Here is a 13,130-nt window from a genome sequence, read left to right as displayed (position 1 = left end):
GTTCAGGAAACATTTGTCAAAAGCCTGTTGTGTCAAGTACTGTGGTGGGCATGAGATATAAAATGAATAAGTTATAGTTTGGGCCCTGGAGGAACTTTCTGGGATCATGGAAATGTTCTATATTTAGATGGTTCAGTGTGGTACCCAGTAGCTATACATGGCTACTGAGCTTAAAATGTGGCCAAAGGAAGTGTGGAACTGAGTGTTTACTCTTATTTAATTTTAATTAATTTAACTTTAAATGCTCGGTTAACACATGGCTAGTGGCTACCACATGGTGCAGCACAGATTTAGAGGAAGAGTAGGCAATTCTTTCAAATCAAAACCACAATGAGATACCAGCTCACCCCTGTCAGAATGGCTAACATTGACACCTCAGGCAGCAACAGATATTGGCAAGGATGCAGAGAAAGAGGAACTTATTGCACTGCTGATGGGAATGCAAACTGGTGCAGCCACTCTGGAAAACAGTATGGATGTTCCTCAAAAAATTAAAAATAGAACTACCCTACGACCCAGCAATTGCACTACTAGGTATTTATCCAAAGGATACAGGAGTGCTGTTTCAAAGGGGCACATGCACTCCAATATTTATAACTGTGCTATCAACAATAGCCAAAGTATGGAAAAAGCCCAAATGTCCATTGACTGATGAATGGATAAAGAAGATGTGGTATATACATACAGTGGAATATTACTCAGAGATCAAAAAGAATGAAATCTCAGCGTTTGCAACAACATGGATGGAACTAAAGTGTATTATGCTAAGCAAAATTAGGAAAAGACAAATATATGATTTCACTCATACGTGGAATTTAAGATACAAAACATATGAACATAAGGGAAGGGAAAGAAAAATAATATAAAAACAGGGAGAGGGACAAACCATAAGAAACTCTTAAATACAGAGAACAAACTGAGGGTTGCTGGAGGGGTTTGGGGTGGGGGGAATGAAAAAAACAAAAGATATATACCAATATGTATAATGAAAAACAATGTTGAGTTAAAGAATACAAAAACAGAAGAAGCCATATTGTATGATATCATTTATATAATGTTTGAAAGTAAGCAAAACTATAATGATAGTATTTTAGAATGCATAAAAGTAGGGAAGTGATTACATAATTAGGATGAGAGCTGCCTTTGGGAGCAGGGAGGGGATAGAGGTGGGGAAGAGGTGTGGGAGAAGCTCCTGAGGAGCTAAGCAGTATTGTTTTGTAACTTGGTAGCTACATACACATTTGCTTTGTAAATTTTGTTAAAGTTGTACATTTGTTTTATGTCTTTAGGTAAGTGTGTGTATATATATACATATATATATGTATATATACATGTAAGTGTATGTGTGTGTGTGTGTGTGTGTATATATATATATATATATATATAGCCTTTTAGATAAATATTCTTTTTTTAGAAAATTAATATTGAATGTGATCGTTAAGGTCAGCTCCTCTGAGTTCCTGATGCAGTTTCACCATTCTAATCTTAAGTAAACAAGTGCTTGTAATATTTTTACACCAGAATTTTTTGAGTTTTTAAAAATACTTCTCTTCTCCATAATGGTAGTTAAATTAATTCTTTGTATTGAGGTTTGGGAGTGGATAAAAAAAAATTTAATTTTCCTATTTGTGAGAACAGTTGAAAATTGCATCTTGCTATTTGGAGACTTTGGGAATTTAACAATACCACAACTTAGTTATTTGAAAAAGGTTGATTTTAGTCTGCTGCAGAAATTGATTCTTTTCCAATCTGGAGACCTCAGAATGTTCTGATCTTGGAGAAAATTGCTAGTAGAATAAAAACGGATAGCAGTGAGTACATCATGTCCCTCATTTTTCTTTGCCAATCTTAAATGATGCTTAGAATAGACCATAGCATCAGTTCTCCAAGTTGTCCTACTTGGGACTTCCTTTTTACAACTCTCCACGAGCCAACCAATGAAAAAACTGCAAAAGAGTCAACTCTTAGTTTGCAAAAGGAAAAAGGTTTTCCTGGAAAAGAGTAGCTGAATCTGAAAGTAAGCCTTTTAAGATGCATCTTATTGTCAATGACAGACCAGTAGCAGTCATGATAGAAATGTGTGAAAACCTTCACTGACACCATCTAATAAGACAAGAGACAACAGGTGCTGGCAAAAATGTGGTGAAAAGTGAACCCCTATACATTGTTAATGGGAATGTAAGTTGGCCCAACCACTATGGAAAATAATATGGAGATTTCTCAAAAAATTAAAAACAGACCTGTACTATCCAGCAATTCCTCTTCCGGGTATATACCCAGAGGAATTCAAAACAGGATTTTGAAAAGATATATGCACTTCCATGTTTATCACAGCATTATTCATAATAGCTAAGATATGGAAACAACCCAAATGCCCATCGTGAATGAATGGATAAAAAAAAATGTGGAAAAGATTCCATATACACAATGAAATATTATTCAGCCATGAAAAAGGAATGTGACTGGCTTGTCCTCCCATTTTTGAGAACATAGACTTTGAGCACATTATGCTAAGCGAGATATGTCAGAGAAAGAAAGATCTGATACTTGTCTTTTATAGTTTGTCTCGATTGGGTAGTTCTAGTTCTCCATTGACCTTAATCACAGGGCATGGTAATACTAAGAGACACCCTAACAGATCTCCTGTATTCCAGACATAGTCTTCCTTACCTCCATTATGGAGTAGTAGTTCAATTTCACCTTGGTATCATAATCAGTCACCCAGCCAATACGATAGCTCTCTTATTACCTGCTGTTTCAGAGGCATGAGAAGCTCTAAGAGGCCAGGCAGCAATATTAACTTCCAGTCCAATGGAATAATTGTTGTGTCTCTTTGGTGGAAACATTCCTCCCTCTAGAACTAAGACCTCCAGATCAGCAAAGCATAAACTCACAGCTACAGGAAGCAAAAATTTTGCCAGTGGATCACTAGAGACAATAGTGAATGGTGCCACTCCAATTTCTACTTCCATGATTCCTAGATTCATGAATCCTACAGTAGAAACAGCACCATATATTGGATACTGATTCAGAGCACATGAAGCTTTCTGTGGAACTTTGCCCCAGTGCAAATTATTGCCACCTGACTGGCATTGTACTAAGTCTTCAAAAGACCATTTACCACTCTATCAAGCCAGTCACATATATACCACTTTCATTTGATGATGAAGTATCACTGTGCATGCCTAACTTTATAGGTTCATGAGTCAGGTAACACCCAGTTCATGATAGGAAGCTAATGTCATGTGGTAACATGGTAACGCATGGTCAAGTGTTCAATCTCTACAAAGGCTCAGTAGCAGGCCAGGAGCTGTTTCTCAACAGGAGAGTACTTACCTGCAGATGATGTCAGGACTTTGCTTCAAAATCCTAAAGGTCTATGATGCAACTCACCTGTAGGGGCCTCCCAAAGGCTCCAAACATCATCCCTATCTGCCATTGAAACTTCACGTACCTTTGGATCTGCTGGATCATTTGGACCAAGTGGCAGAGCATCTTGCACAACACCTGGACCTGTTGCAGAGCCTTCTCTTCTTTTGGACCACACTCAAAACAAGCAGCTTTTGGGTCACTCAATAAATGGACAAGGATAACACTCCCAAAAAATAAATATATTGTCTCCAAAATCCAAAGAGGCCCGTTGCACCTTGTGCCTCTTTCTTAGTTGTAGGAAGGGCCAGATTCAACAGTTTACCTTTCATCTTAGAAGGGATATCTCAACATGCCTCATACCACTGAACCCCCAGAAAGTCCACAGAAGTAAAAGGCCCCTGAATTTTAGTTAAGATTTATGTCTCACTTTCTAACATGCAAATATATTACCAGTAAATCTAGAGTAGTTTCTACTTACTGGGTCCAGTCAGCAGAATCTCTTGAGTTGCATCAGCGTAATAGACCAATGTGAAGTCTTCTAGAAGGCACAAGCAATCAAAATTCCTACAAAGTAAATTATGACATAGGGCTGGAAAGTTGATAGGTATAGTGAAGATAAAAAGTGAAGGTGTGTTACTGCTTTGCCAGCTGAAAGTAAACTGCTTCTGGTGGTTTTTATGGATAGAGATGGAGATAAAGGCATTTGCCAGATTGGTGCTGCATACCAAGTACCAGCAGATGTGTTAATCTGCACAAGCAATGAAACCACATCTGGTATAAAACCACATCTGGTATGGCAGCTGAAGTTGGAGTCACCACCAACTTTATAGTTGCTCAGGGATGTGGTGGGAATCACCACCCTTGCATCTTTCAAGTCTGTGATGGTGGCACTAACCTCTGTAATCTTCCAGATTCAGTATCACTTTTGATTTACTATTTTCCTAAGTAGAGTCAGTTCTAATGCTTCCACTGGACTTTCTCACTATAAAAGCCCTCACTCTACAGGTCAGGAAACCAGTGTGGGGATTCTGCCATCTGTTAGTATGTTTACTCCAGTTACTCATTTTGCAACTGGGGATATAATCAGAGAATGAGCTGGAGGACCTAGTGGACCCACTATGAGATGGACCAGAGCTAATTGTTCACCTGACCTCCATTAGCCCCTTCTCTGACTGGTGAGCCACAGTGGCATTTTGAGTCTCCTAGAATTAGTGTCAGTTTAGAGCCAGTGTCCTGTAGTCCCCACAATATCTCATTGCTTTATTTTCCCCAGTGATGTACAGGCCTGGTAAAAGGCTATAGGCCCCTTTGGGGAAGATTAGAGGAAAGATCAACAGTATAAGTTTCTGGTAGTGTATTTAAGGTCCTTCCTCAAGGAGTTCTAGATCTATAAACAGTTTCAAGTCTGGGAATTGATTGAGGGACTGTAAATCTTTGTTTTTATTATTTGAATTAGACTTTTGACATAGAATTTTTATGCTTATACAGACAAAGAATTTATTAGGCTCACCATCAGTTTCACTTCTAGGAGCACCATGATTAACTAGCCAATACCATACATCTATACAAGTCAGACAATTTCAGTTGCTATTTTGACTTTGCTATCCAATACAGTAACCATACCCACCTTACCTTTGGCAGTTGAGTGCCACCATTTGACCCCTGCCACCTTAGGGATCCAGTTGTCTTCATTGCATTTAGGCTTCAAACTGAATAGCTGAGATTCCCACTGTAAGGTCTGGCTTATAGATAAGAGCAATTGTGGAGCTTTTCAGTGATGCTGGGGCTTCCCTAAAAAATGTATTTCTCAAAGTATTGATGAGAGTTATGTCTTCTAGATTCTCCAAGTATAGGCAAGTAGATCTTAAATGACAAATCCACTCTAAAATTTCAATCTCCCTGAAATCCCTTCCTCTACATCAAATCAAGAGAGGTCAGGCATTTCCAATTCACTCACGGTTTGCCACCTTTTGGTCCATGTTTCAATCAACCAACAAGTCAGACTCTTAGAGCACTTTCTAACTCATTGAACTGCAATATTAAATGTAGAATCTCTGCTTAGCCTATATCAATAACTTCGGCCTGATTCAACTTTATGTTCCTTCTGCTATTATCCCACATCCTTAATATCCATTCCCAAATATTTCCTGGATTTATGCTTATATAAATACAATGAAAATGAATTACTAGAAAAATGATCACACTTGGATTTCATGGCAATGTCACATTGCTATAAATTGCTTATTCTCAATTCCTGTCCTTCTAAAGTCTAACAAAACAGTTTACACGTTGTAACTACTCCACTGGCCAGGTTTTGATTAGCATTGATGTGGATACTGTAAACACCTATAAGTGGATAAGATTATTTCAAAGTTCTAAAAAGTTAAAGTTGTCAATGGTGTTGCCAAAGCTCTAGCTATAGACATCCTGGATTGGGACATTTCTCCATCAAACACTCCTCTGAAGATAAGTAAAAGAGGTAAGGAAGAAGACATTTAACCAAATTTATGTATTCACAACAGTAATATTACTGAGCTATTCCTTACCTATCTGATAAGTTGAGAGTAAATTTACTTATCAACAGCCATTTTGTTTTAAGGTGGCAGTCTTTTTCTGAAGCCTAGAGCCATGAAGCATAATGTGGATTTTTTTTTCTGATTGTTTTTGTAGGAGTTTTCCTATCTTGTTTATCCTGGGTCTAGTCAGAATGGAAAAGAGGACTATGATAAGATTCTCTGGCTGAACAAAATGGCTGCATTTCTTTAACTACTTTCTTGAAAATGAAATTCAATCCTAACAACTGGTAGATAATGACTGATGACAATTTGAGTACCAAAAGATAAAACCCAGAACCAGTATAAACATCAGTCTTTTAACTGTTCTTCAGACAAACCAAAAAAGGCGAGGAGACATACGTAAAAAATTAAGACTCAAACCTCAGAAACCTAGAGTTAGAGAGATTTCTGAGAAGAAAACATCTACAGAGTTAGTGCACAACAATTTGACCTCCAGAAGAGGCCTCAAGTTCAGTTAGAGATGAGAACTGTTAACTACCAGAACTCAAACAATTGAAGGCCTCTAATAGCTAAATGGAGGAGACAGAGCGTAGATCTCCCTGTCTCCATGAGGCAGTGAGAAATGGCAGTGGAGAAGTGCCATGTTGCAGGATTTAAACAGGGTAATTTGTGTGCAAAACACTGGGACTAAGAGGAAATAACAGTGTGTGTTCAGGGTACAAAGAGTAATCAGCAAAAAAAGAAGCAGAAATCATAGGAGTGATGTAAAGTCCAAAGGTGGTGATATAGGGGTGCCTGGGTGGCTCCAAGTCAGTTAAGTGTCTGACTTTGGCTCAGGTCATGATCTCAGGGTTCATGAGTTCAAGCCCCGCGTTGGTCTCCATGCTGACAGCTCAGAGCCTGGAGCCTACTTTGAGTTCTATGTCTCCCTCTCTCTCTGCCACTCCCCCACTTGTACTCTGTCTCTGTCTCTCTCTCTCAAAAATAAATAAAACATTAAAAAAAAATTTTTTTATTCAAAGGTGGTGATGTAGAATGGGAATATTTAAAGAGCAGTCAGCCATTGAGAGTAGGGAAAAGGCTAGCAAGATAAGCAGAGTCTTGGTTTTAGCAGAGATATACCTTCTAAGATGGTAAAAATTAGCTTGGGCTGGAAAGAGTAGACACAGATAAAGCCAGCTGAAAAATTAACAGAAAAAAAAATCTCACTCTCAAGGACACTGTAAAATGACATAACAACCCTCTACTGTGAGTTACTTCTGCTTTATTAATCTCTGAGAAACTTTGTTCCCTAAAATTATAGATTATTAGAGACTCCGGTATTTAAAATTATATCAATAAAATTAAAAAAAAAAAACACTCTTGTCTGAAGGGTCTGAGGCCCTTGGACACAGAGAATCATTCTCAATTTACAGCCTAGATGCGGAGGTTCAGATAAGAGGTTTCTGAATACAGCAGTCCACATCTATCTTACCTGCACTTTCCAAGGACACCAGAGCCTGGGTCTACTTCACACTCCCGACCTGATGATGAATCCTTTAGCCACAATCCTGCTTTGCTTTGAGCCTCTTAAACACTGTTTCATTTAAATATCACCTAAATTTCACCCTTTCCCAAGATCCTGTAATAGTTCGTTCTTTTTCTTTGTTTGCCAAGATACTGGAGTTTGCTCTTATATTCAGTGTCCTTCCTCACATGGGGTCAGTAAGCCTCATTGTGTCAGACAACAGGTTCGCTGGTGATCTTAGGCTGATTGGGCTAGGACAGTTCTGGTCAGTATACTAGAATGTGAGGAGAAAGCTATGCAGAAGCCCAGTTAGAAGGATTAAAGGGGATTGCCATTTGGGGATGACGAAAGAGTCTGCTTACTGGAATTGGGATATTCGGATAATATTGACAAGAAGTAAATGTGCTTTGGTGCCAAGTGTTGGTCTGTTACAGCCTAAGTATTTTCTGCCTTCAGTTCAGGTTGGTCTGAAGATAGGGAGATGAAGTTGGGATAGCAAGGAAAGATTCAGTGGATTCAAGTGAGGAAAGTACCAGGGAATCGGAGCTGGGTCCCAGCTAGTTGCAGCTGAAAGGTGGGAGCAGGGGGAAAGGGCCATGATATAAGCTCAAGCCTGGCAGTCCCTGACTGTGGGGTTTGCCTGGGGCCTCACACAGGGAGACACCCAGGAACTAAATTCTGCAAATGACAAAGCATTTCCTTGCCACAATTTCTTCATCTCTTTGAAGAGAAAACTACTAGGGAGGAAAAGAAGGAAAGGGTAAAAGAAGATGGCATATAGCCAGTGGCAAAGCCCAAAATAATGGACTTGGGAGTAAGAGAAGCACCTTCTGAGAAAGCTCTCTGTAAATACAGTGTTTCAGCAGAGCTGGGACTGTGCTAACTACTAGAAAACACACAGAGTCCAACATATTGTGATCTTTACACTTTAGACTGTTTTTCTGAGCTATATGAGAGCCCTGTAGGAATTGACTTCTGTTTTTTAGCATATGAACCCAAGGTCCCTGTGCAGAGGGAGGAAGTTGGGAACATCTTGTTGTTGACTTGTTTCGTCCTCTAGAGGATTTGCTTGCAAGCAGCAGTGAATGGACCACTGTGAGAACACAATGATATTTTCATCTATGACTGAACTATTCTATTCTGTTCCTGCTCCTTTTAGGGAGAGGAAAATTGTTCCTAGCTATTTTGGTCCAAAATTTTTCAGAACTTCCATTACAAACCATAAAGCAATTTTGACTTCTGGGAAATCCCTTTTCAGTTAATAATTTAAAACGTATTTATATGGGTAGGTATGACTCTCTAAAGGTTATCTTTTTATAATCTTTTTTAAGGTTATATTTTATAAACAAACAAAACCCTTATTGCATTCCCTGATTTGTGGTGTGAGCAGGTGTGGAAGGAATTCCTAGGTTAAGTGGAGAGGATAAAATGATTGCTGAGAGCCAATTTTAAGGTCGTTCATCTTCAGTCAGATACAAAGTAACCCATGCCACCAAAAAGAAATCTTGAATCCTCAGCAAAGTCACCATCACTTCCATGATAGCCTCTTGTTGAAAAGATGACAGTGTTACCTCGGGTCTTTTACTGTAGCACAAATAAATCCAAAAACCTATCCCCCTACCACCATTCTTCCCACCCCCCTATACATACACCACTATTTCTTTCTTTCTTATTAGACCACTGCTTAAAAAGTGGGGAAGAAACTTACAGGTTTGTAAAGAGAAAAGTGAATGTGAAAAGTGAATATGAAATGACTTCTAGCAGCAATAATGTTTTATAATGCTTCTCTAAACCAATGGCTTTCAAATCTTTTTTTTTTTACTACAGCGAGTCAGAATGATATTTTAAATCATGTCTTAGTGTATGCATACTTAGACATATTGTGTGTGTATGCATGTAGAGGCAAATATTGTTAGGTTTCATAAAACACTACCTATAATGCTCTTAAATTTTTCCTTTTTATTCTTTCATTTTACAAAATGTAAGGCATGAGTCACTAAATTGATTTCATGACCTAAGTAAAAAGTAATTTAAAAAATACTGCTCCCATGGGCAATATTAGCAGATAGCTTACTAATCTTATTCCAGAAAATAACACAAAACAGATATTGTTTTCTAATATCAGACTTCTTATATTCAAAGGATCAACTCTTGAGACATCCTTTTAGAGGGTCACCTTTATTTTTGCCTCAAAGTTCCAGAGGTCAATGTAGATATTATATAAGAAAATCAGGATCATAGTCTTCCTTCACTATTTTTGACATCAGCCCTAGATTCTGAGCATCTCCTTTATCCCCCATATACTTCTCAAGGTGAAGTCTTTATAAGAACTGGTTGGGAATTTATCCAGCTTGAGCTATTAACCTAGGCTATTTCCCTGCAGGGACTCTCGTACCAGAAATGCTTAGGACGTGATTCAAAAAAAGAGACAGATTAAATATCTATGGCAGTTCAAAAAAGGAAATACAACACAACTATGGGGGAAAAAGTTGTCAATCTCTGTGCTGTGAGCCAATATTCAAGGCATACTCTTAGGTTAAAAAGAGTAATACAAGCACACTGTGTATAATAGACTTCCATGTGTTTTTAAAAGGGAAACATACATGGCACACCTGGGCAGCTCAATCGAGTGAGCAGCTAACTCTTGATTTCAACTCAGGTCCTGATCCCAGGGTCATGGGATGGAGCTCAGTATCAGACTGAGTGTTGAGCCTGCTTAAGATTCTCTATCTCCCTCTGCCCATCTTCCCCACTCACATGCTCTCTCTCTCTGTCTCAAAAAAAAAAAAAAAAAAAAAAAAGGGGGAGGGAACATGGGTGTTTATATACATAGAATATTTCTGGAAAGTTTCACAAGTTATTAGTAATGGGAATTGCCTCAAGGAAGAGAAGTAGAGGACTAGGAATCTGGGATGAGGAAGATTTAATATATTTATACCTTTTCATAGTGTTTGAAATTTTTATTTTGTGCATATACTTGTTATTTTTTTCAATTAAAAATAGCTAAATCTTCAAAACGTGATGTAAGGAGTAAGGACTTGTAAACCCATTAAGATTAAGGGAGTTTTCCTTGTGAATAGTCACATAAATAGAGGTTTATTGTAACACCAAAATTAATTCTCTTTAATTTACATATCTTGTATAATTTACAAAGAGTTTCACATCCATTGCCTGACTTAATGCTCATAACAACCTTTAAAAATAGGTGAGACAGGTACTAGAAGCCACACTTTACAAATTAAAAAAAGACAAAAAGCTGAAGCCTAAAGGAATTAAAAATCTAGAACATGTTTTAAGGAAAGAAGTTTGGAGTCATTTACATGATTATAATATAGTAGGGACTTGAAATGTTACAGTACTATGAGTATGAATAGTTTATGAATAGTAGTATTTTTAAATCCTTCAGCAGTATTCCTTGTAATGCTGATCTCACCTAAGAAACTCTTACATTAAAGGAGAAAGAAGGTGGAAACAAAACCTACTGAAACTCTATAAAATATGCATAATATTAGGAAATAAATTGTCAAATGATGACTGGTTGAAAATTAGCATCAAAGAAATTTCATTCAGAACTTTGCTACTAGATTTTTACCTTTGATTAGACAAATCTAAAAAATAATTGCCTAAATGGAAAAAGAGGGAAGTTACAAATCATCGGTACTAAGTCTTGAAGAATACCTTAAAGGTCTATGGCTATGTTTATTGCATCTCCCAGTATTCCTGAACAATCTCAATTTACACCTCCTGTCCCCAAGTGACTATTGATAGCACCCCCTTCACTTTCAAACATTTCCTAGCTTGGGTGATAAATTCTGTTTCCACCCTCTTAAATGGCACACTTTAGTTGCATACATCTTTGAGATCCTCATGTTGCAGGGTTTGGGCTTTACCTCGAAACTAAGAATTACCCTCATTCATGCAAAAGTAGAACAATCCATGCTCAGATTATAGTTGCATATATGACTCTCAAAGAAGAGTAATTTCCAAAGCATTACCTACCAGCAACTGTTGGCTTTATTAAAGAGATTAACAGTGAGAAGGGAGTCTCAGGGTCTGATCTGAGAGTTTAGACATGTAGGGGTTTAAAAGGGAAATGTGAACCAAGTTTGACTTGGTGAGACTGAAGTAGAAAAATGCTAATTCCACTTAACAGAGCTCTGAACATAGAGTTCAAAAAGTGAACCCGCTCTTAAGAGTCCTTCATTCATGTATCATTTATTTATTAATATTTGGAGAGTGCTACTGGAGGCAAGACACTGTTCTAAGTACTGCATCAATTTTGTCAATAGTTTAAGGAACATTATGCTAAATTTCCAGTGCTTTGCAGGAATGGAATACTGTACATCAGATTTTGTTATGTAAACCAGCCTCTGAATTATTTTCTGACTAGCACTCTTTAAATTTTTTCTAATTTGTAATTATTCCATTCAATAATGAGATAGATTATTCCCATGGTCCAGATAGGTTCAGTTGTTGCTGCATTTCTTATTCATGTTACAAGTTTATTTCTTCCTTAGAACAAGCAAATGAATGCGTAGCCAAGCTGAATATCATGGTAACAGCATCTTTTACTCAGCAGTAAGCAGACCATCTATCCAGAATGTATAATTACTGAAAGATTAAAGCAATGCCACAGGTTGTTTTTAAGATGTGTTTACTTGCTATATTCCCTGAAGCACTTGGCATTTAAATTAAAGTTATCATGTAGTACGTGATTACTTGAGGTTTCTATGTAAAGTATTAAAGAATATTTTAATTGTTCTTTTATGTTTAGATATGTACTTTTAACAGAATCTTTTCAGAATGTGTTTTAACATGCACGTACCAAAGATCATGCATTCAGATTCTCTCCTGAGGGTGTGGGAACTTGGTTCCAAATCTGACAATTTGACTATTTCTCTCACTGTTTCTGTGAATGTTTACATCTTTTGTTTATGTCTCCCCTTTCTTTCCTTCCTTAGAAATCTTCATTTCCTGTAAATTACTCACTAGACTTTTCAAAAAAAAATCTTGTGGGTTTTTATTTTGTTCTAATCATCACTGGTTGAGTGATTACTGTCACTGCCTTCACTGTCACTATCACTGTCACCTCCATTGTTGCCATTACCAGCCTTGCTCTTGCTGTGACTGTCATCACTACTATCAGATGCACTGTCACTGCTGTCACTGTCACTGCTATCACTGCTGTTGCTGTCGCTGCTGTCGCTGTCGCTGCTGTCGCTGTCGCTGCTGTCGCTGTCACTGCTGTCGCTGTCACTGCTGTCGCTGCTATCACTGTTGTCACTGTCACTACTATCACTGCTGTCGCTGCTGTCACTGTCACTGCTGTCGCTGCTATCACTGTTGTCACTGTCACTATCACTGCTGTCGCTGCTGTCACTGTCACTGCTGTCACTGCTGTCACTGCTGTCACTGCTGTCGCTGTCGCTGCTGTCACTGCTATCACTATCTGATTTGCTGTTGCTGCTGTCACTGCTATCTGATTTACTGTCACTACCACTGCTGTCACTATCTGATTTGCTATTGCTGCTGTCACTGCTGTCCGATTTACTGTCACTATCACTGCTGTCACTACTATCTGATTTGCTGTTGCCGCTGTCACTACTGTCTGATTTACTATCACTGTCACTGCTGTCACTACTATCTGATTTACTGTCACTACTGTCACTGCTATCACTGCTGTCACTACTGTCACTGCTGTCACTGCTGTCTGATTTGCTGTCACTGCTGTCGCT

General features: G+C 38.1%; 1 protein-coding gene across 1 annotated transcript in view; it reads right to left on the bottom strand.

The window, feature by feature from the left end:
* Positions 1-12,254: 12,254 nt before the first annotated feature.
* DSPP (dentin sialophosphoprotein) overlaps positions 12,255-13,130 on the bottom strand; it is a 6,062-nt gene continuing 5,186 nt past the window's right edge. Inside the window, exon 4 of the mRNA XM_049630038.1 lies at positions 12,255-13,130. This exon is cut by the window's right edge and continues 1,074 nt beyond it. Coding sequence (XP_049485995.1) covers positions 12,426-13,130 — 705 coding nt within the window. The 3' untranslated portion in view covers positions 12,255-12,425.

The sequence above is a fragment of the Panthera uncia genome, chromosome B1, assembly GCF_023721935.1.
Source record: "Panthera uncia isolate 11264 chromosome B1, Puncia_PCG_1.0, whole genome shotgun sequence".
NCBI lineage: Eukaryota > Metazoa > Chordata > Mammalia > Carnivora > Felidae > Panthera > Panthera uncia.
Note: the sequence above shows the minus strand (reverse complement) of the source record. Positions and strands in the feature narration are given on the sequence as shown.